The sequence below is a fragment of the Asparagus officinalis genome, chromosome 3 (genome assembly GCF_001876935.1).
Source record: "Asparagus officinalis chromosome 3, Aspof.V1, whole genome shotgun sequence".
In the NCBI taxonomy this organism is placed as follows: domain Eukaryota; kingdom Viridiplantae; phylum Streptophyta; class Magnoliopsida; order Asparagales; family Asparagaceae; genus Asparagus; species Asparagus officinalis.
This window is the reverse complement of record NC_033796.1, coordinates 47,367,120-47,392,414: the sequence shown is the minus strand read 5'-3', so window position 1 is coordinate 47,392,414 and position 25,295 is coordinate 47,367,120. Positions and strand designations below refer to the sequence as shown.

Here is a 25,295-nt window from a genome sequence, read left to right as displayed (position 1 = left end):
GTTGCTTCAGCTCCTTTGATCTTTCCCCTTTCTTTCTTTCTTTTTGTGTAAAAAGTGAGGTCTAGCTTCTGATTCAATGAACTTTACCCTCTATTATCACCAAGTTGATTCTGATATCCTTGAGCCATATTCATAATACTATTTTGGACAAAGGTACCGTTCAATTGAAAGCTTAAAAGATGGATGGGGGTTTATAATATCAGTAAGAATATCTTTTGCTTTTGGAGTTGCTTTTATTTTCCCCTTCTTTTTTTTCCCAACCGCTCCAGTGAAATTGTGTAGTTATGAAGTACTTTACTGAGTTGGGTGCTTTACCAAAGTGAAAAGGTGCTCAGGTTGACCCTGGAAATTACATGAGAACAGAAGCTTTACAGACATGCTGAACATTTATGTTTTCTTTTTCCAGCTAATGCTAGTAAATGAACCATTTGTCTTGAGCTCATCTTTTCCTTGCATTTCTTCATTACAGATGGTGACAGTAAAATTAAGGTGCTTTCTGCAAAGATGCAAGATGAGGAGAGAAATGCACCTATTATTGTCAGAGTTAAAAAATAACAATTTTATGTTTTCTGTGCGTAAGTGTAAAACATGCACAACTGATCAAGCTTCATTTTGTCTATAATTTTTATATTACATGTAAATCTTGTTACACGGTAATGTTCATTATATCAGATTGCTTCTTTCCCACGTGCATTTGCTCCAAATGTTTTCTGTCCTTTCAAGTGCACAAGAGGATGCGGTACTTACGTGCTCCATATGGAGGAAGTACATACCACAACCATGGTATAGAAGATGTTTTTGCATTCTCCAATGTCCTAATCCTCCCTTCAGTTCAATTCATCTTTCTTGTTCTTAGACGGTGACGCATGAATCTCGTACCCTTAACACGCACATCGCTAATGTCTATCAATATAATCAATGATGTTGCTGGTGTAATCACCTCATCTATATCGGATACTTCCTTCGATTGCATACATGTTTCTAAATGGACAGAGCACATGTGCTTCACCCTTTTCTAACCTGATCAAGCAGCACTTGAAACTCCCACATGGGCAGCAGGAAACTTTATTCAATCACCCCCACTGTTTCTCCCTCAATCTGTTTTCAGGTCTGGACACTGGTCCCCTCTACCCTTTGAAATCCACAAAACTTCAAAGGCCTTAGATCTAGTTAACAATAGTTTATACGCATAACCCAATAACTGTTCAAAGTTGCTATCAGTGTCCACCCACTCCCACCTGCGTTCCCGGTTGAACAAAGTTAAATAAAGTGAGCGTACATGGCATACAAACATTTTGATCCAAGTGGGCTTTTTTCGGCTGGTCTCGAGCACTGACGTGGGGATCCCAAAGCAAAGTACAAGGTGATGAGTCTGACCGTGGATTATCGTGACTCAGCTTTGGTCCCTGACTCCTTTGTCGTGTTTTAGTATTTTAGTGAAGGGCCAACATTTTGTTGATAAGATATTCATGCATCATGTTCCTCTCTATTATGTTAAAACTTCATTTTGGATGACTGAGATCTCGGATTTCTTTGCGTCGAAGTAATTACCAGTTGATCATGTCTAATAGAAGACTGAAATTTCAATGAGGAAGGGAAAAAAAAGAAACACCTTCTGAAGCATTACAAAAAAGAAGAGGATTTCTAAGATTAGTATATTGTTATCAGGGTGTCTTGCATCCGTTCGTGTAGACGTAGGTTGGGTCTAGTAAAGACGTGAGGATGCATATTGAAATATAATAGTTGAACGAACCTGTAGCTAAATATTTTTGCGTTCACGGCTCAACTATAATTAATCCTTGTTAGTCAACAGATTAGTATATATTCTATCACTCTTCACAGGTCTTTACGACCCAACATATTAGAGATTTTTCTCTTCCTTGGACCATTAACTGGATCAAGACACGTTCTGAATTAAAGTTTTTCTTCTGACTTCATGGAAGTGTTCTGAAAGAATACACCGGTTTTAATCTTGAAACCGTAAATGTTTTTTCAACACTTTGATGCCATAAAGTTCACACCTTTTTGAACATCAACGGCTATCAAAATTTGCATCGTAGTTTAAAACGTGTAAAATATAGAGGTATCGTTGTTAACAAATGCGTAAAGTTTGGAATGCTAAAGTGTCGAATAAAAATTTTGGGTTAGCAAAGTTAAAACAGATGTAAGGTTTAAGATATCACAATGCAAATAACTCACTAGCTAACTAGCTAACAACACGTCCATCGAATACCTTTGCTTAGAAACAAAACGTTCACCTCAAACTTGTCGCTGAGCTTATTGTTTATACCGTCATTGATGAATAAAAATTTGTGAGGTCATTTTCTTCATGCCCTAAATCATCAAAGATCTGATGTTGGTGGATTGGTTAGAATATGAAGACCAGCCTGCAATTTTCATCACCAGTGAGAGACTCTTGGGAAGAAAGCAAGCCGCTATTCTTAATGAAGACGTCGTCAAATTTGTTGTCTTCTTCTAAGCCTATCAATTTGGCTGGATGTTCCTTGGACTCGGCCTCTGCTTTTATTTGTTTGGACTTTAGGCTTGCTTCCCCTAGAACAACTTCATAGTTTCAAAGATTGTAGTATATATTTGGCAACTGCTGCAATAAATAGATTGCATCACTCCAGCCTAAGTCAAAAGGCTTTTCTAAAGAAAAAGATCTAGTTTAGACTTCACAATTTTTTTTATTTAATAGTGTAGATATTGATTGTGATGGAGTAGGGATGTGCTGATCAGTTTCATTTTTCTTTTTTTTATCGATGAGACGGTCGGGCGTTTGAAATATAGCATCAAGTCATGCAATGACCTCGACAAGTAAAATAAAATGAAAAATTAGATTAAATAGTATTGATATATCTGTATGTCAAAATGACTCCTATATTTAATGTTAAATTACAGTAAACCCTCGTGAACTTTCAGTGTTTTGTAGTAAACCTCCGTGGACTTCCAAAATCACACTAAACTCCCATTGCAGAAAACCCCATGAACTTTTAGGTAAGTTATACTAAACTACCATGAACTTTCGAAATACCTTTTTATGTTGCTTTTTGGTTCTAATTTATGGGAATTTCTACACTCAAAAGGTACATGGGGTCTCTCTGCAATTCCAAAAAGTTAGCAGAGGTTTAATTAGTGTAAATTTTAAAGTTCATAGGATTTACTGCAAACACACCGAAAGTTCACGAGGGTTTAGTGTAGTTAACCCCATTCTTAACCATAAAACATAGATGATGACAAGACAAATATCTTTGATACGAAGAAGCCTAGGGGATTGCGGGCCGGTAGTTGGACAACTAAGGGTTAGATAGGACTGGAGATATGAGCGTAGGCATTACTCCTCTTTATGGTTGTCTCATGAAATATAGAAACTACTTAATTTGCATTGTATTTTATAGTTTTATTTCTTAAATTCCATCTTAATGTCGGTCCCAAACTTTGGTAAGGTGAGTAGGTGACTTCCATCATTGGCAATTGAACCTTAAGGGCAACTTTCTTCCTGCTCCTACTAAAAGGCGAAGGAATGAAGGTACTACCATAATTAAGAAACCTATATTCAGCAAGCCTTATTTTAATTATATAAAAAAAAAATCTTACTGACATCGACGCGATGGAATGGATACAGGATACATATTTGTATCCAACTAACTAATCACGGATGCGAATACGAGTACAAACATGGCTCGGTAAATTAAACTCTCATAATAGTCAAAGACTCAAAACTCTAATAAAATCGAATACGGATATGGATTTATACGTACATAAAATACACATCAAGAAGGTAAAAATGATTTTAACATTCTGAGCAAGATATATATCTAGATACTACTTTAAATATTTTACTTATATCCATACATACCATTTTAAAAAATTAAAAAGGTAAATGTATCTGCACTTTATGACTCACGAACATTAATATATATATCCACACACAGACGCACACATATATATAATCTTTTTGCATCTCGACACACTGGCATAGCATCAAGATTGGAATAAATTATTAAGTGATCCAGTGCTCATTAAGTGCATTTAGACCAGAAAGATAGTTATTTCTCTTAGGCAATCATAAGAACTATATATCATTGTGAATTTGAAAACATAGTTATTTCTCTTAATCAGAGCTTTGAATTCGCATTGTGGATTCCAGAAGATAGACTAATAACTTGATAAAAGTTGCTAACATTTAACTTTTTAGACCCATTTGTTTGTTATTAGCGTGTATCCTCGCAAAAGAAGTAAAGGAGCGAAAACATGCGTAAATAAATATGAGTTTAATTTGTCAGAAGATTGTTAGAGACATTGATCTTCACAATTCCCACTTGTTTATTAGCACGCGGTTGCATTGGGTTGACTAACTCAAATTGTCTTAATTTGTTTTGGAGTCTAACTCACTTTTGAAATCTACAACACTACGAAGCCCAGATCTGACTGAGACTAGTATATATGTAACAGAAAGTATAAAGAGACAGAGATTGAAGATCAAGATACATATTTAAATAATTAATTATAGACACACCAGTTAAATAAGATTCGGAACGAGCCTTACATGATCGATTAACATGCATACGTTCGTAGACCCAAAAAAAATGCGAGAATTTTTTTTTTACAATCATGACTGGGATTTGGATCCTCTCTGCTAGTAAAAAACCATGCCTCTATGTTAATCGTACCTGCGATTTAGTTTATGGATGATTATGATTCATTCTACATCTTATGCTAACCATACCTCCATGACTTACACTCTTTGTTAGATATTTTGTTAAGAAAAGACAATTTTGCCTTCATGAATAGTAATAAATTTTTTATAATTAAACCATGTCTTAATTAGCAATTATTTATATGTGTAACGGCTATATAATTATGGGGAACGTTACAAAATTTATGACGAACGTTACGGAATTAATTACGGGTTTTGTAACGTCTTTTCCAACCCTATATATATATCCGTATGTTGAGCTCAAAATGATAAGAAAAATATACAACAAGTTCTCTTGTTTTTCTTCTCTCCCCTACATATTATTTTCATCTACATCTTAGTTTTATTTTATGGGCAACTTCCTTCATCTGAGCTGAAGCTCTGCACTCTCGCCCGAGTGTAGAGGCCGGCCGTTTCCGGGGGTTTTTACCGCTAGGGGGAGGGAACATCTGCGTAGGGGGAGGGAACATCTGCGTCAGGGCGATAGGCGAGTTCTCAATCTTCTAGGGCAGTGAATACACGACTGCTCCCGTCAGGCCTGAATTTCTAATATTCTTTTAGAGGTTTAAAAACATTGAATGCTTATTGGGCTTTGAATAATGGATCAAAGTGTAGGCTTCGAAACCCGTGTGCGGGTAGCGCGATTATTAGACGCACTTAGCACTTAGCACTCTTGCCCACGTGCAATGCACGTGGTTAAATATTTAAAAATATTTTTTTTATATATTTATTTCATCATTACTTTAAATAAGTGAGATTTATCTTGAGTTCAAATATGTATAATTGAATTATAAGATTTATTAGTATTTTATTTAAATATTAATAAAAATAAATGTAATATGAATTGTAGTTATAGTAATGAAAAAAAGTATTTTAAAAATTTAAGTTTATTGAAATATTTTTTGATTCAAAAAGCTAAGATCATTGTTTGATTTACTGCAAACTTGTAAATTTTTTTTGTTCTAAGAATTTTTAATTGATCACTACCACCAACACCCAATAGGAACTTAATTAAAGTATGAAAGTAAATTTTGATCAAATTTGGTCCCTTATTCAACATGACAACAATCTCAACAAGTAATAATTAGTTAGTCAAGGGGTTTCTTTTGAAAACATTGAATATTGAAGTTTGTGACAACCCCAAGCAAAATCATCATAATAGTAATTATTTGCCAATTGGTTAAAGAGATCACCTTTATATCATAAATGATTGATCACATGCTGTGCTAGCTATCAGTAAGAGTATTTTACATCTACCTGACAATATATCCATTCACAGGATCAATAAAAGCAGATTTTTATCGATTGTCTCTCACGAAATGCAGGATCATATCCATAGATAATAATAAAATATATTAAAATGGTTAAATATCAAAGTGTAATTTTATGTGATTTATGCAATCACATAAGCATACAAAACTACTAATAACTTTGCATGAAAATGCCTTATAAAAATTCCTAATTGTAATAAAAATTTAAGTTGTTATATAAAATGATTAAAAAATATTGTTCTTGAAAATTTATAATTGAACCAAGATCAATCTTTCTCCACCTTTATCTTTTTTCTGGGCAACTTTAGAGTAGCATCTTCATCACTTACGTCGATTGTAATATTAGTCTGGAGTTGAATTTCTTGTGCTATTATATTGCCTTCGCCTCGTTCATCTTTTGTCTTTTCATCTAACTTCATCAGGAATTTGAAACTTTTACCGATGTTCAAAACAAATTTTTGAAAATATGGACTCTGATTATTTTTCTGTTGCAATGAGAACAAATGTTATATTAATACTTATGAATTTGTTTATTTTCTAATTTACTACTTGAATAGAGTTAGGAATTACCTATTTCTTTTCTGTAATGAATTTTTCTACTTTGCATCCAATAAGAGTTTCTGCTGCGTCAAAGAGTGTTACTCTTGCATTATCCGTGTCATTTTCCACGAGAATCTTAACTAAGTACCTGTATTTTTCATTGTTAATTTCTAAAGACAATTAGTATTGTATTATAATATGTTCATGACATTAAAAAATATATATTACTTAACCTTGGTACTAGGTCATCAATGATTCTGCGGTATTTGTCATTCAGACACTCTTTACTAACATTTTTATCAACATTCTTGTCACAGCCTTTGCAATAATAGAACCATGGCTCGAGCCTATTTAAAATAGTAGTTATCTTTTCCTTAAATATGCAATACCGTGCCTGTATATTAACAAAGTTTAGTTAGTTTTAAATTTGTAGATAAGAATATGTATATAATATTGTACCTGTATCAAATTTTGTGATGTTTGCATAATATCACTAATATGAATTTCCTTGACATTTTTAAAAAGTGTTGATGGAGATCCTTTTGCTTTTGCAGCTTTTTCCAATTGAAACCTGCATATTAGATTTAAATATAATACCATTTTATTATTGGGTTATATGAAAGTTTGATTGTTCTGCTTACCATTCCCTTAATTCGCTAGCTAGTTCTATTTTTGGGTTTATACATAATGTTGAAATAATTTGCGACGATATGCTTGTATCTCCTGCAAAAATGGGAAAATTATAGGATTAATTTTATGTTTAGCTATCTTTAATAAGAATTTTAGCAATAATTTATGTACCTTGATATATAGAGATTTTAAAATCTGATAATGCTAAGAATTTTAGCAATAATTTATGTACCTTGATATATAGAGATTTTAAAATCTGATAATGCTATTACAGACTTATATTTGATTTCTGCTTCAAGAATTGATCCTTCATTTGTAGCCAAATCTCCAAATAAAGTTACACGCATTAGCATTCCACTGCATATGAAAAAAGAAAGAACGTTAATCTTTTTTTCTCTTATGATATTGGAAATAAGTAACATGTATATACCTTATATCAATAAGTGTGATTTCCCTCCTACTGTCTGGTTTGTTGCGTCTTGTAATATAGTTGATTGCCGGCTTCACATTAGTTGTTATTGCTAGAATATCTGCAAGTGATTTGATAAAAAGATTATGATTCTGTAGATTAATGTCTCATTTTGTATTCAAAATTTAAGCAAGAAGTTTGTAAGTACTTACTAATTTTTGTTGCATCTTTCATGAAAAATGCTTCCTATGTTCTCCAAGTGGAATCCTGTTGGTGCTTTTTTGATCGATACGTCTTTTGTTAGTACTAATTCTAGTGACTTGTGGATACTTGAAAAAGCTGGGTTTATTCCTTTCACTTCTCCATTTGAAATGAAAATAATTTGATTTTTTCGAAGCATATATATAAACTTTTCGATAGTCTCTCCGTACATTACTGCTTGTATTTGTTACCCTGCAAATATTATTAACACCAGAGATCAATTTATGGAAAATATAAATAATTAATAATAATCTATATATTATACGTAAACAGGAAAATATCATAAAAAGCCATTCTGATAGTTATCAGTGTTTTAATGTAATTTACCGAATAGAAAATGAGATTTAGCAATATTCATATGATCAGATGTAATGATGGGAAAACAATATAATATTAAAAATAATTTTATTTTACCTTTGCGTCAGCAAAAATTAGCTTTAGTATTTTTTCCTGATCCTTTTGCATTTTTGTAAGTGGTCTCTGCACTTCGAAGTATGATAACATGACTGGTCCATTCTATGTGATAGGATAATAGTTATAATTAGAGTTTTATTAGGATTTGAATTATATTACAATGAAGGTAATCTAGATTCAGTTTCCCGTTCTCTATCTCTCTCTGCGATAATTTTTGGTCAGAAAATTGACTATAAATTCTCACACGCGCATGTGCATGTAAATCTGAGCTTTGGGGTTGCATGCAACGAAACCTTTTGCTTATCCCTTTGACCATATTACTTCTTTTATAAATAAAATATTGATGATGCGCAAGGATACACAAACGCGCTCACTGGTGGTCAAAGTTTTCAGTTATTGTCTTTTAAAAAAAAAAATTTCAAATGTGACCCGGCTGCGTTTGAATTGGAATTATTGTTTTGACAACAATCTGGTTATTTTAATCGGTTATTTTGTTAGTTCCAAAATAAGAGCATATTTTCCCATCATTAAAATTAAATTTGAAAATTAGAATTTGATTATAGATAAGGTAGTTCAAACTATAAAGGGGTATATTTGTCTAAAAAAGATTTTCTGAACTCGTGCTTTTAAAAGGAGTATGATAATTATATATTGAATATATTTTTTAATGTTATTTTGAATTTTAAAAAATTATGAAAAGACAAGTGACTGTTGAAAAGTGGCTGTTTGCTCCAAGGGGTGTTTTGAAAAGTTGTGACTGTTGGAAGCACTTTTTCAAACCTATAAATAGTTTTTGTTTTCAGATATCTATTTACAATTCTTTTCTGAATCTTTTCTATCAAAAACTTCTGCAATTTTACAAACTTGTTTTACAACGAATTAAGGAAAATTCCAGATTTGCTTACTGGAATTTTTATTTTCTGTTGTATCCTGGGAAGAAAATTTACATTAACCCGAAGCAACTTTGAATATCAAATGGGGGCAAATATTTTTTTAAGAAAAGTGTTTCACGCCTCAGAATTTCTATCTCCTTCATTGTTTTACTAACATCTGTTACTTTATGTAGTGGAGGGATCCAACTCTTAAGAGAGATCCTTAGAAAGTGATATATTTCAATGTTCTTTCAAAGTCACTCTTAAAACTTTAGTCTCAAAAACTTATAGGCCATATCTGTTTTTTATCTAGGGATAAGGGGGTATTGCAATCCTGGGACTATAGCCCTAGAGTTGTGCTATCTTAGGACCATTGTGAAATGTTTATTTTCACACAAACTAACTTTCCAATTAACTTAAAATAGTCCAGTGTCATGTTTGCTTTTAGGGGTATTATGATTGATTGGTAGGACAAGATCATAATTAGAATGACATATATATGTACCCTCCATTCAGCTAATATTGTGGTTAATACATTGTTTTGCAAAAAATGGGAAGATTTAGCGTGACCTTGTAATAAAAATTTAAACATACCACCTGAAAATACATGAACATCCATATGCATATATCAGAACTAATAAAAAAGAAAAAAAAAATCATAAAGAAGCAAAACCTGATATAAGGGATTACGGTTGGGACGCAGTTCATACAACAATGCAAGAGACGTAAGAAATACAACGTCAACTAAAAAGGGCATGCCTGCTAGCCTAATCCAAAAATAAAAATATAATTATCACATCTTTTCAAGCTCATTTGATTATAAATTAATTAAATGCCTTTCCATTCGTGTTAATGGATCACTGCTTTGGTGGTCTTCGATCAGAAAGTTATAAACTATACATATACAAGACCTTGAGAATAAGATGGATAAGAATTAGGGTGAGGTTTAGTGGGGATGAAGTTAGTTTGTGGATCCCTTAATCTCTTTTGATGGTTGATTCTTTTGTTGTAGATCTTGGACTGTAATTTCTTGCACACGCAACAAAGGTTAGAGGCTCCCAGAGGTTGTTTCCTCGCGCGTGCCCTCCAACACTTAAGTCAGTAACTAAAATTGATAAACTAAAGAGGAGCAGTGTTATCTCTAGAATTTTTTGTGTTTGAAATAGCTCGTACTTGAGAATGGCCAAGATATTTTATAGGAAAATTGTAATGGTTTATGTGGGTACGTTGGTAATTCGGCTGGTCTATGCAATAATGGGTCAGGCCGCATTGGCAGTTAGTTGGTTGAGCTCTCCTCACTGCAATGAATGAACTTTTGGAAATAATGGCATATCTAAGATGATTTGAAAGCTTTGACTCGAAAGATAATGATGATCCTGATGCCGGATTAATGTTGATGACGACTGGGCATCGAAGACTGCTCATGTATTAAATGTGATGTGACCCGTGAAGATATTCGGCAAGCTGTCCCACTGTTCAAGACGTGCATTGTCGGGTCCTAGTAGGAAGGTCCTTTCATCTCGAGGTAGGTCATTTTAGCAGATTACGGGTCGAATACGCCTTTCGTCTTGGATTTGGGTCCAGAGGTGAGTTGGCCATTTTGATACCCAAGTCATGCTTGCAGAAGTATTTAGGAGCGATCCACAAAATTTTACACATGGCTATCCTTTGGGACTGTTCGAAGGATTTGGGGCTAGTTCGAAGGATTCACTGAAGGATTCTTATTTGAAGAATTAGATTGATAACATGGGAGAAACAAGCACATCGGGATCGTCTCTTTCTAAGGCGATACAGAGTCTGAGCATCAATAACACGAAGATTGATGTTCCGAAGTTCGACGGTAAGATTAATTTCGGATTGTGGAGGTGTCAGGTGATGGAAGCCTTGGATGCATAAAATTTGGAGGAGACTCTTGAGTTACAAGAGAAACCCGCTGATATGGATGACAAGGTTTGGAAGAAAATGAATAGCAGGGCTTGTGGAGTAACTCGGTCATGCTTGACGCCGGATCTCATTTATGACGTAATGAACGAGACGTCGGCGAAGAGAATGTGGAAAACACTCAATGAGAAGTATCTGACGAAGAGCATTGAGAATCAGCTTCACTTGAAGAAGAGGTTTTACCAATTCAAGATGAAGAGGGGAGTTTCCATTCGGGAGCATGTTAACAACTTCACAAAGCTAATTTCGGATATGGCCAATGTAGATATCATGGTTGAGGATGAAGATAAGGCGATGCTACTTTTGTGTTCGTTGCCGGAGGATGATTTCGGAACGTTTGTTCTCACTATGATAAATGGAAGAACTACGGTTAGCTATAAGGAGGTGACCTCAGCTTTGGTGAATTATGAGTTGAGGAAGAGTGATGGCGAACCCTCCGAGAAGGCATCGGGAGATGCATTAGCAGTTCGAGGCCGTGGTCCAAACCGTCGTCCAGGTGATCGCTCAAGATCGAAGTCAAGAGGTGGCCATAGAAATATTGGTAGGAATCAATGTCGCTTTTGCAAAGAAGAAGGACATTGGAAGAACGACTGCCCAAAGTTGAAAGATAAAGCCGGGAAGAATAAAGGAAAAGCTGTACAAGCTTCAGAAGTGAATGTTGTCAAGGCTAGTGATGACAATTCAGATACGGATTCTTCAGGCTATTCTTGCTCTGCATTACCGTCAGTTTGTTACGCTGACTCTACGGAGTGGATGATGGATTCTGGTGCTACATACCATATTTGCCCTAGGAGGGATTGGTTCTCCAGCTTTGAGGAGTTGGAAAGAGGGGATGTCGTGCTCATGGGTAATGATCACGTATACCCTATTGGTGGTATTGGTACAGTACGGATCCGGATGTGTGACGGGGTGACTCGGGAGCTGAAGGAAGTGAGATTCGTTCCTCAGTTGACGAAGAATATCATTTCGCTTGGAACTTTGGAGGCAGCTGGCTATAAGGTGATTTTGAAGAATGCGACTCTGAAGGTCACAAAGGGGTCCATGGTGGTGATGCGAGGTGTCAGAGAAAACAACCTTTACTACTTGAAGGGTAAGACAGTAACAGGGGGTCTGGCAGCTTCGATTACCACAGAGGAAGATACTACCAAATTATGGCACATGAGATTGGGACACACTGGTGATAAGTCCCTGTAGGTATTGGCGAAGCAGGGGCTATTGAAGGGTGCAAAAACCTGCAAGATGGAGCTGTGTGAACATTACATACTTGGGAAGAAGACGAGAGTGAAATTCGGCACCGCTATTCATAATACCCAAGGTATATTGGACTATATTCACACAGATGTTTGGGGTCCTTCCAAGCACACATCACTTGGTGGGGCTAACTATTTTGTCACTTTCATTGATGACTATTCCAGGAGAAATTGGGTATACCCGATGAAGCATAAAATCAGGTCCTGGATATTTTTGTGGAGTGGAAGAAGAAAGTGAAGCTGCAGACAGGTAGAAAGGTAAAGACTCTACGTTCTGATAACGGTGGAGAGTATAAGAGTAATCCGTTTCTACAGTTTTGCCGGGATCACGACATTAGATGACACTTCACAGTACGTGAGACACCGCAACAGAACAGGGTGGCTGAAAGGTTGAACCGTACCTTGCTGGAGAATGTGCGATGTATGATGACGCAGAGTGGATTGTCAAGATCCTTTTGGGCCGAAGCGTTGGTTTATGCGAGCCATCTCGTGAATAGGTTGCCGTGCACTGCGATACAGGGGAAGACTCCGTTAGAACGTTGGTCTGGTTCGGTAGCTAGTGACTATGAGTCGCTTTGGATATTTGGGTGTCCTGCTTATTACCATGTCAGTGATGGTAAATTGAATCCGAGAGCGAAAAAGTAGTCTTTGTGGGATTTAGAGATGGAGTTAAAGGCTTCAAGTTATGGGATCCACAAGACAAGAAGATAGTTATTAGCAGGGATGTCACATTTGACGAGGCGTACATGATGAAGCCTCAAGTTCCTCAGCAGGTGGAGGAAGACCAGACAGTTGGGATATCACAGCAGGTGGAGGATGATGTGACTCCACCCACTCCAGATAGCATTGTATCCATTGAGGCTCCTACAGAGGTGACACTGAGAGGAGATGAGATGAAAGCCGGGCATTTAGAGGATACAGTGGATGTTGGGACTCAGGAACATGGTCATGTTCAGGAGTCCATTGTAGCTAATAGACCAAGAAGAAACATTCGTCGGCCAGCTAGATATAACGATGCCATGGTTGCATATGCTTTATCAGCAGAATTCATTGATGATTTGGTTCTTTTTTACATTCAAGGAAGCAGAGTCAAGCTCTGATTCGAATAGGTGGAGGGAAGCCATGGAGGAAGAGATGCAGTCTCTTCATAAGAACGACACTTGGGAACTTGCAAAGCTACCGAAAGGTAAGAAGGCTATTGGATGCAAGTGGGTGTATGCAAAGAAAGAGGGATCTTCTATTGGGGAAATTAGATTCAAAGCCAGATTGGTTGCCAAGGGATATGCACAGCTAGAGGGCGTTGATTACAACGAGGTATTTTCACCTGTTGTGAAGCATTCGTCGATTCGTATTTTATTAGCATTGGTGGCACAGCTGGATTTGGATTTGGTCCAGATGTATGTGAAAACAGCCTTTCTACATGGAGATTTAGAAGATGAGATCTACATGACACAACCTATGGGGTTTAAAGCTGCAGGAAAGGAAGAATTGGTATGCAAGCTGAAGAAGTCTCTTTACGGATTGAAGCAATCGCCGCAACAATGGTACAAGAGATTCGACGGCTTTATGATTGGCCGATGGTACACAAGGAGCCCATATGACCCGTGTGTTTACATGCACAAGCTACAGAATGGTGAGTATATCTATTTGCTATTATATGTTGACGATATGCTCATAGCTTCCAGGAATACTTCAGCTATTAGAAAGTTGAAAAAAGAGCTGTTATTCGAATTTGAGATGAAGGATCTTAGAGAAGCAAAGAAGATATTGGGTATGGAGATCGAGAGAGACAAGGTGAAGGGGAGGTTGAAGTTGACACAGAGGAGTTACTTGCAGAAGATGATGAAGAAATTCAGTTATGATGGCAATGCCAAGGCGGTGAGTACTCCATTAGCTCCCCACTTTAAGCTATCGGCTAAGATGTCACCTGTTTCAGTTGAGGACCGTGAATACATGTCCAAAGTTCCATATGCCAATGCTGTGGGTAGCTTGATGTATGCGATGGTGTGTACAAGGCCAGATTTGTCACAGGTCGTGAGCATGGTATCGAGATACATGAACGACCCCGGGAAGGGTCATTGGGAGGCCGTGAAGTGGATTTTACGGTATATTAAAGGTACCGTGGATGTTGGTTTGGTATTTCAGAAGAATAAGAAGAACTGGCAGGATTGTATTGGTTACGTGGATTCTGATTATGCGGGGGATTTGGACAAGCGCCGGTCTACTAGCGGGTATGTGTTTACACTAGCAGGAGCACCGGTGTGTTGGAGATGCACACTTCAGTCTACAGTGGCTCTCTCCACTACAGAGGCAGAGTATATGGCGTTGATTGAAGCTGTGAAGGAGGCTTTGTGGTGGCAGGGACTATTGGAGAACTTAGGGATTGCACAGGAGACCCTTCGGGTATATTGTGATAGCATGTCAGCTATCTATTTGGTGAAGAACCAGGTTTATCATGCGCGCACGAAGCACATCGATGTCAGATTCCATTTTGTTCGTGACGTTTTGGATGAAGGAGACGTCATGTTGGAGAAGATCCACACGAAGGACAACCCTGCAGATATGTTGACCAAAGTTATTTCAGGTGTCAAGTTTGGTCATTATTTGGAGCTTCTGAACATTCTTCGGTGTTGATGCCTTTGGAGGCCATTTGGGTGAACTACGTTCGGCTTGATTCCTTGAGCAAGAGGATACGTAGGCAGTCATTTATGATGCAGCCGATTTGATGAGTAGATACCGACATTTGGTTGCTTTGGTGTCGGTTCAGTTTTGGTAAAACTTCACCGAGGTGGAGAATTGTAAAGTGTGGGACCTACCCACGTGAAGCACCACGTGAAACAGGGTGCAAACCGTGTGAAGGAGAAGCCTATAAAGGCCCACCCGACTTTTTTCTCTTGTAGCTATATATAGCTACGAACCTAGGTTTTCGTAAAAGCAAGGCTGCAGACTTTCTTTTCTTTGGGCGGCTACGAAGAGGGCAAGGACTTGATTTTGCGGCTTCAGGAGTTCGAAGGCAGAGGTGATTCTTTTGCGGAAAAAGGACCTGCGGCTGCGGAACAAAAGCAAAAAGCAGAAGAAAATTTTTGCGCAGAATTCAAGAGGAGTTTTTGTGTGTAGGCTTTTGTGCTTTTGTAGAGAGATATTGTGAGGGATCTGAGGGTTTGTTTGAGAGGGTTTAGATTGTGAGATTGTAAACCCTAGTTGTATCTCTCCCTCTAATAGTAAATCTCCCCCTCCTTGCCCCGTGGACGTAGGCTATTTGCCGAACCACGTAAAAGTTGTGTTCTTGTCGTGAGTTGTAACAGCTTGTAGGATCCCTCGACAGGTCAGTCCTAGAACTGATGAGAGGAAGAGCCGATATCTCACTTGGTTGAGATATCCGCTTCAGATTCTTGTTTCCTTGGTGAGACGGGAATTCTTATCGATCTAATCTCTCTTGTTGTGCTGCCGAAGTGCTGCCGAAATTTTCGCTGCGCACAACAGGAACTTCATTAGACTTGATAATTTTCTAGGTACAACACTGGCGCCTTTTCTTCTTGGGCTAGGAAAATGCCGAGTCCTAAGGAAAATGAGACGTCTCCTGCTTTTGGGCTCAGGACTGTTCTTATCAGATGATAGCTTTGACTTGATGTCCCTGTCCTCATTATTCAGGATGTCGCTTCGGTTCTTGCAAACCATCAGCGGTTCTTTCCGTGGCTCGTGTTGACCATTTGCTTCGTGTCAAGTCAAGTGTCAGCTACCTCTGCCTATATTCTCTTCTCTTGTAGTTCTTCTTCACAAAACGTACCCTAAGAATTTTTCTTCTTCATTGTTGGCGAGAGTTGCCTCCTCTTATTCAGCGACCTTCATCTAACTTCGATCGCCTTTTCAACTGCCTCGATGGATTCCAGTGCTCAGCCACCATCATCCGCAATGATGTGAGGATTGCCTTGCTGCGAAAATACAAGTCGAGAGTGCTTCCAGGGTGCTTGGAGAAGTACGCTCAGGAGTACGACATCCCCTCCCCACCACACTCACTTCGTTAGCTCCATCGATTTTGGAGCAGTCTGTGTACCACCATAGCCGATGAGGAAGAGTTGTGTATTTTTATTTCTTCCTTTTTTGAGTCCTTACAAAAAGTCTGTAATATCCTTTTTGAATGAATGAAAGACTAAATTTTATAGACTCGCTCTTTTGTACTTGGCCATGAGTTGTTTCCCTTTTGGTTTTGAGATGATTTAGAACATGCTGGTGTGGATCGAGACGCAAGTGTTCTCATTTTTTTTTTCAATAAATTGGGGAAGGCCGAATGGTGACCAGGTGTTACTCATCTAGGGTCGGTCGGAAGTGTTTTGAAGGTTCGGTAAATGCCGACTCGCAATAGTTTCTTATTACCTTGGGTTAATTTTGAAAAGATGCCTAGGGCTTAATTTGGAATCCTTGACCAAGTTGATGAAGATTGAGCCGTAAGAGATTCGTGTCTTGGTTGTGCTTGTGAAAATGATATCAATAGCTTAGTCTGTGCCTTGGTTTTACTCTAAGAAGACACCGAGGGCCTTGGAGGTTTACCAAGTCAGATGAAGATTAAGTTGCAAGTGCTTCATGCCTTAGTTTTACTCATGAAAACGATACCAATGGCTTGTAAGTGCCTTGGTTTTACTCTGAGAATACACCAAAGACCTTGGAGATCATTGCTGAGTCGATGAATATCCAGTTACAAGAACTTCATGCCTTAGTTTACTCATGAAAAAGATACCAAGGGCTTGGCAAATGCCTTAGTGTTATTGTAAGAAGACAATAAGGGCTTTGGAGATTGTTGTTGAATCGATAAAGATCGAGTAGCAAGACCTTCATATTTTAGTCTTACTCGTGAAAGTAATACCAAGGGCTTGGTAAGTGCCTTGGTTTTACTCTTAGAAGACACCAAGGGCCTTGGAGATCATTGCTGAGTTGATGAACATCAAGCGGCAAAAACTCCGTACCTTGGTTTTACTCTTGAAAACGATAACAATACTAAGGGCTTGACAAGTGCCTTGGTTTTACTCTGACACCAAGGGGTTTGGGAATCATTGCCGAGTTGATGAAGATCGAGCGGCAAGAGTTTCGTGTCTTGGTTTTACTCTTAAAAATGATATCAATGACTTGGTACATGCATTGGTTTTACTCTGAAAAGACACCAAGATCTTTGGGGGTCATTGTCGAGTGGATAAAGATTGAGTGGCAATAGCTGCATGCAGATTAGTAAACAAGGCAAGGCATTTTTTCATTTATTGGAGGGTCTTACAATTAAGTTACATTTGATGAAGGTATCATCCGAAACGTTCAATTTTGTGGTAACCCTGATATCCTTTTAACTTTGTGCTTTGTTTGTCCTTAGGTGAAATTCCTTTAGCTGTTGTAGCGTTGAGCGGTGGTGGCAACCTCTGGTTCCATGGTTTGAAAAATGGAGATCAACCATTTTCTCAAAAGTACAAGATGGTGGGCGCTAAACTATTTATGCATGAGAATTAGGGTGAGGTTCAATGCGTATGTAGTTGGTTTGGATCCCTTAATCTCCTTTGATGGTTGATTTTCTGTTATAGATCTTGGACTGTAATTCCATGCATATGCAACGAAGGATGGAGGCCATCCGAGGTTGTTTCCTTCGGCTTGTCCTCCGACGCTCAAGTCAGTAACTAAAATTGACAAACTAAAGAGAAGAGCAGTGATATATCCAGGATTTTCTGTGTGTAGAATAGCACGTACCTGAGAACGACCAAGATAATTTATAGGAAATTTGTGAGAGTTTATGGGGGCATATTGATATTTGGTGGGTCTGTGCAGTAATGGGTCAGATCATGCTTTACATGCATCGGCAGTCGGTTGTGCAGTGAAGGAGCTGTTGGAAATAATGGCATATCCGAGGTGCTGAAAGCTTTGGCTAGTAAGATAATAATGACTCTGATGTCGACTATTGTTAATGGTGACTGAGTGACAAAGACTGCTCTTCTATTAAATGCGATGCGACACGTGATGATATTTGGCAGGTTGTCCCACTGTTCAAGACATGCATTGTATGGCCTTATTAGGTGTGAACGTGGGGCCACCACCACGTGAATGAAGGAAAACGTGTGAATGATTTGCGCAGTTAAAGCAAAGAAAAATCCGCGTGATCTCTTCACCCGACGAAGGCCCAAGGTCCATCTGAATTGAAATAGGAATATATATATATATATCAACTTGTTTTTTTAGGGTGTGCGAGGAGATTTGGCTGCGGGTGTGCAGGAGGTTGAGGGCTTGGAAATTAAAAATCGGTTGAGGTTTGTTTTCTCTGGCAGCGTGCAAACGCAGAGAAGAAAAGAGGTGTTTTTGAGCGGCTTTTTTTGTTATCTTTGTGCATCCTTTTGTAGAGAGAGATTAAGAGGGATTTGAGAGTTTGTGTGAGGGTATAGATTGAGTGATTATAAACCCTAGTTGTAATCTCTCCCTCTAATAGTATATCTCCCCCTCCTTGCCCTGTAGACGTAGGCAATTTGTCGAACCACGTAAAATTGGTTGTATCGCTATTTGTGTGATTTGTAATAGCTTTTAGGTTCCCTCTGTTAGACCCTAGAGGGGGGGTGATTAGGGTCTTATGCTAATCTAATCCGATTAAATGCCAATTAAAACTAATTAACAAGTTATCCTAGCAAGTGTGAAATATAACAAGATATGTAAGCTAGGATAAGCAATATGAACAATGAGATATATCCTATATGATGAATATATATATATATATATATACAAGGATATATAAACTAATACAAGATAATATATCCTACCAAGAAGATATACAATATGATATATGTAAGGATATATAAACTAACACAAGGGGGAAACAATCTAAACAAGATAATGGATGATATAGATAATGAGCTAATGACAATGGCGATATAAGATATGAACATAAATATGAAAGAACGCCAAAGCACACTCAAACAAGCAATATGATCACGGAGTTCGGACCTTCCGTCCTACGTCTCCGCTCCCCACTCCCGGGGAGAAATCCACTAACACAATCCGGTTTGGAAGCCGGAACTTCTTCTACACACTCGGTTTTCTAGCTAACCGAAAACTCTACAACTCACACTCTTGCAATCACACTCTACACCCACTAAGTGTTGGACCTAGCCGTGTCTCCCTCAAGTGCTCGGTTACAACCTCTCCCTAGGCACGTCAACCGACGCCACTCCTCTTGGGACGATCCCCGACTCTCACCACACACTCCTCACTCGGTGTACAAGTGTATTACAAAGTGATTCTCACAATAAGCACAAATATGACAAATGATTGTTCTCAAAACAAGGTGAGAACTCAATTAAGCACAACTCTTAGTCACAAACCCACAACCCCAAATTATACTATGAATGTAAATACAATAAGCTCAAAAGGTTGTGTGTGAACAAAGAGATATAAATCAAAACTAAACTCAATGTAGTTCTAGCTTAATAACAATGATAATCAAATATATAAAAAAGCTAGAAATAGAGTTTAGAAAACTTCTCAATATATCAAGAGTGGAGGGAGAAGAGTTGGATGCCCAAACACCAATAGATGATCTCCTCAAGCTCTTGTAGAATTGAATCACAAAAACAAACTCTCAATTTGCTTAAAAGCTTTTTAAACACACTTAAACCAAACTAAAACCCTTGTTAAAAACTTTATTAAACTTGATTAAAAACTCTCTTAGTTAGCTTGAGAGTTGAAGACAATGGGGTATTTATACCCTCTCACAACTCAGCCAAAAACCCCAAGCAAAAAGACAGAAAAGTCCCCAGAAGACAGCTCAGAAAAATAGCCGTTAGTGTCTAACGGATCTATTGAATGGTCAATTGACCGGTCGACCGTACCGGTCGACCGAAAACTGACATCCCAGAAAAACAAAGCTGATTTTAAAACACTGTTTAAAAATATCAAATAAATTCCAAAAAATGTAAAACTTTGGGGAATGATTGTAGACATGATAATAAACATGCTACAATGACTGGTTATCAAAAAGGACTTCCCAAATGAAAAATATCATCATTTTACAAACTAGTCCAAAACATGAAAATATGAGATACTTGAATTTTGATGTTTTGACATAAACCAACTTTTGAAACTTTGTGAAATGTTTTTGTAGACTTAGTAAAACATGTATAAACTGATATTGAAGTCTATAAACTAAGAATACAATATTTTCACAAAATTGCATATTCTATGCAATGTTTTCAAAAACATAATAGAAAATATGAAATATAGAATTTCATATATATAACCATAAAAACTCAAAACATATGTATGTATATATATAACTATATATATGCATAGAAACCAAAACTTATATATATATATATATGACTATATATATATATACGAAGAAACCAATAAATGTGTGTGTATAGATAATTGAGCTTAGAGTATATAACACACATAATATAAATCCTAAACTAAATTACCCAAGCTAGATCTTGATCTTCAATAAGCTCTTCTAGGTAATCTCGCGGATGAAGCTTTAACTTGGATCTTGAACTTTGAATAGCAAGGCTTCACCGACATTCCGCCAACCTCCATTGGATTTCATCGTTGAAGCTCTATTCCATCCATCCTCCAACAACGTTGTTTGTCTACAATAAATAAGAAAACACAAATACTAGACAAACAACATTAGAAGTAAATTGTTTGTTAAACATCATCAAAACAAGAAGGCTAACACCCTCGATAGGTCAGTCCTAGAACTGATGAGAGGAAGAGCTGATATCTCACTTGGTTGAGATATTTTGCATAAGATTCATGTTTTCTTTATGAAATAGGATTTCCTATTGCGACCTGACTCTCTTGTTGTGCTGTCGAAGTGCTGCCAAAATTTTCATTGCGCGCAACAAATGGTATCAGAGCCCAGATTTCAGATCTATGGTGTTTTGGAGTTTGGTGGAGGAAGATTCTTGTGTGAAGCTTGGTTTTTGGAGTTCTAGGCTTCGGTGGAGATAACATTAGGAGTTGCCGTTAGAGATTTCGCTTTCCTCGTGTGGATAGGAGATCTATTTAGAATCCGATTTAGGGTTCAGTTGGGTGGTTCTTAATTTCTATCAAATTTGTTCTTTCTCTACAATTTGGAGTAAGTTTGTATTGGGAGAAGAAGGTGAAAGCAGCAAGTCAATGGCGAGTACAATACAAGTTGGTTTTAGAACACTAAGATTAGTGAGGTGAAGTATGACGGCAAAATTAACTTTGGTTTGTGGATGAGCGATGTACATGATGCGTTCAATGCTCAGAATTTGGAAGAAACCATCATGGTCCATGAGAGGCCACCTAAATATGATGAGGCGATATGGGAGAAGATGAATAGGAACACGTGTGGGGTGATCAGGTCCTGTTTGGAATAGGAACTAAAATATGATGTGATTGGGGTGACGTCTGCAATAAAGATGTGGAAAATTCTCAACAATAAGTATCTCACAAAGAGTGTTGAGAACAGGTTGCACTTGCTGCGAAGACTCTTCAAATTTCAGATGTCCAGAGGCACCTCGCTAGCGGCTCATGTGAACAACTACACTAAGTTATTGTCGGACTTAGCGAATGTTGATGAGAAGATATCGGATAAGTATAAGGCGATTATTTTGTTGGGCTCCTTACCGGATGAGGAGTATGATACCTTCGTGCTCACTTTGTTGAACGGGAGATCTTCGATCAGCTATAGTGAAGTGACTAACGCATTGACCAATTACGATTTGAGGAGGAAGGACAAGGAGACTTCCCGCGCTAGTACTTCAGGAGAGGCCTTGTCGACAAGAGGTAGAAGCCCATATCCGAAAGGTGGTAACAGAGGGAGGTCAAAGTCTAGAGGCCGCCACCAATTAACAAAGAACCAATGTGCATTCTGCAAGGAGCAGGGACATTGGAAGAGAGACTACCCGAAGCTCAAGGAGAAGAGCACTTCAGGGGAGACCTTGTCGACGAGAGGTAGAAGTCCATATCCGAAAGGTGGTAATAGAGGGAGGTCAAAGTAAAGAAGCCACCACCAATTAGCAAAGAACCAATGTGCATTCTGTAAGGAGTAGGGACATTGAAAGAGAGGTTGTCCAAAGATCAAGGAGAAGGAGAATAACAAGAAAAAGGGTCTGAAGGTCAATGAGGTGAATATTACGAAAGGCGATGATTCCGATGATTTGAGCTTTTCTCTATTGATTACTCTAGATGTGAACCATGTAGATGCATCAGATTGGATTCTTTGATTCTGGCACTACTTATCATGTGACTCCCAGACGAGATTGGTTTACATCATTTGAGAGACTCGATGGGGGTCTTGTTGTCATAGGAAATGATCAATCATGTGGTATTTGTGGGATAGGTACCGTGAGGATTCGGATGCATGATGGAGTAGTCCATGAATTAAAGGAGATAAGATTCGTTTCTCAGCTGAAGATGAATATTATCTCAGTTGGAGCTTTGGAGGCGAAGGGATTCAATATAACCTTTGAAAACGCTGTAGCAAATGTTACTAAAGGATCATTGGTGGTGATGAAGGGAGTCCGTAATCAAAATTTATATTATCTAAAGGGGAGCACCGAGGTTGTCCAAGTAGCTTCAGCTATTTTAGAGGCGGACATGAGTAGAATTTGGTACTACAGGTTAGGGCACACAAGAGAAAAGTCACTGCAGGCTTCGTGAAAGCATGGGCTATTGAAGAGAGCTAAGAGTGGAAAGATTGAGTTCTATGAGCACTGTGTTCTTGGCAAGAAGATGAAGGTGAAGTTCAGGACAGCCATCCATGGGATGAGGGGTATCCTAGATTATGTGCACATAGATATTTAGGGTCCTACCAAGACGACATCACTTGGTGGTCGACATTGGTTTATCACGTTCGTTAATGACTATTCTAGGCATTATTGGGTGTACACCATGGCAAAGAAGAGTAAAGTCCTAGATTTATTTGTGGAGTGGAAGAAGAGATTAGAACTACAGACTGGGAGAAAGATCAAAACATTACGATCCAACAACGACGGTGAGTATACTTCAGACCCCTTTCTGCAGCTATGTCGAGACGAGGACATAGAGAGGCACTTTATGGTTAGTCATACACCCCAGTAGAATAATGTGGCAGAGAGGTTAAATCGGTCTTTGCTGGAGAAGATCCGATGTTTGTTAGCACATAGTGGTTTGGAGAAGATTTTCTGGACTGAGGCACCTTCATATGCGAGCCACCTCATTAACAGGCTGCCTTCATCTCCTATTGAGGGGAATACCCCTATAGAGATATGGTCAGAAAAGCCAACACATGACTATGACCAGCTCAAGGTAGTTGGGTGCCCTGCATACTATCATGTTAAGACTGATAAGTTGGAACCTCAAGCTAGAAAGACCATATTTGTAGCATTCAAGCGTGGTGTCAAGGGATACAAGCTATGAGATCCATTTGATAGAAAGATTGTACTGAATAGAGACATTACTTTTGATGAGGCTTCGGTTTTGAAGCTTCCCAGCTCTCATCATGTGGAGAGCACCCCGACGGAGGAGATATCGCAGGTGGTGGAGATCGATGCAGCTCCACATTGTTCAGATGGTACAGTATCCAATAGAATACCGACTGAGGTGACGCCAGGCGAGCACGATGATGATGATGAGGATACAAATACAAATCTGTAGGATCAAGGACCTACGGCTCAGGTTCAGGATTCTATTGCGATTCGGAGACAGAGGAGGGACATACGAATACCAACACGGTATACCAGCACAGTAGTTACATATGCACTTCTGGTGGAGAGTGTTGATGAGTTGATTGACGTTCGTTATCACTTCGTTCGGGATGTTCTTGAAGATGGTGATGTGGAGATTGTGAAAGTGCACACAAAGGATAATCTGACGGATATGCTCACTAAGGTGGTTCCGAGCCACAAGTTTGATCATTGTCGAAACTTGTTGCACATTCGTGATTGTTGAGGCCGTTGGCGGCCATTTGGGTGAACTACGTTCGGCTTGATTCCTTAGACAAGACGATACGTAGGCAGTCTTTCAGATACAGCCGGGTTGGATTATTTGATGGGGGTGAGATCGATTTGGTGAGTTGATACTGACATTTGGAGAGTGTTTGCATTCTCATTTGGGTTCTCGACTTGTTATGGATTGAGTCCGTTGTCGTGAATTGTTTCACTTCGTACTGGACACAACAAGTGAGATATTTGTTTTGGTTGGTGTCAGCTCAGTTTTGAGAAAACTTCGCCGAGGTGGAGAATTGTGAACTCACGTGAACGAATTCACGTGAAGACCTGGGAACGCGTGGAGAGATAGAATGCCCACACCCGCACTTTAGCAGGCCCACCCGAAATTGTTTTTGCAGCTATATATAGCCTTTATTTGGTGTCCTAGGGTTTGGTGAAAATTTGAGGGGTGGGAGCAAGGCTGCAGGTGCACAGAAGTTTGGCGGCTGTAGAAAGGGCAGTGCAAGGAATTGGTTGGCGGCTTTCTTCGTGTGGCTGTGCAAAAGAAAAGGCAGAGGCTTTTTTTTTGTTTAGAGTTTGTGCATCCCCTTTGAGAGATATTTGTGTGAGGGATTTGAGAGATTGTGTGAGGGTTTAGATTGAGTGATTGTAAACCCTAGTTGTATTCTCTCCCTTTATTAGTAGATCTCCCCCCTCCTTGCCCCGTGGACGTAGGCAATTTGCCGAACCACGTAAAAATTGGTTGTACTGCTTTTGTGTGATTTGTAATAGCTTTTAGGATCCCTCGACAGGTCAGTCCTAGAACTGATGAGAGGAAGAGCCGATATCTCACTTGGTTGAGATATCCGCTTCAGATTCTTGTCTCCTTGGTGAGACGAGAATTCTTATTGCGACCTGACTCTCTTGTTGTGCTGTCGAAGTGCTGCCAAAATTTTCATTGCGCGCAACAAATGGTATCAGAGCCCAGATTTCAGATCTATGGTGTTTTGGAGTTTGGTGGAGGAAGATTCTTGTGTGAAGCTTGGTTTTTGGAGTTCTAGGCTTCGGTGGAGATAACATTAGGAGTTGCCGTTAGAGATTTCGCTTTCCTCGT

At 38.5% G+C, this 25,295-nt stretch overlaps 1 protein-coding gene across 1 annotated transcript in view; it reads right to left on the bottom strand.

The window, feature by feature from the left end:
- Positions 6,541–25,295, bottom strand: part of LOC109835059 (replication protein A 70 kDa DNA-binding subunit B-like) — a 35,614-nt gene continuing 16,859 nt past the window's right edge. Inside the window, exons 2-7 of the mRNA XM_020403060.1 lie at positions 7,571–7,670; positions 7,373–7,497; positions 7,152–7,233; positions 6,970–7,081; positions 6,744–6,904; positions 6,541–6,658 (exon numbers count right to left, since the gene is read on the bottom strand). Of these exons, the coding sequence (XP_020258649.1) occupies positions 6,541–6,658; positions 6,744–6,904; positions 6,970–7,081; positions 7,152–7,233; positions 7,373–7,497; positions 7,571–7,670 (698 nt within the window). The remainder of the gene's footprint in view (positions 6,659–6,743; positions 6,905–6,969; positions 7,082–7,151; positions 7,234–7,372; positions 7,498–7,570; positions 7,671–25,295) is intronic.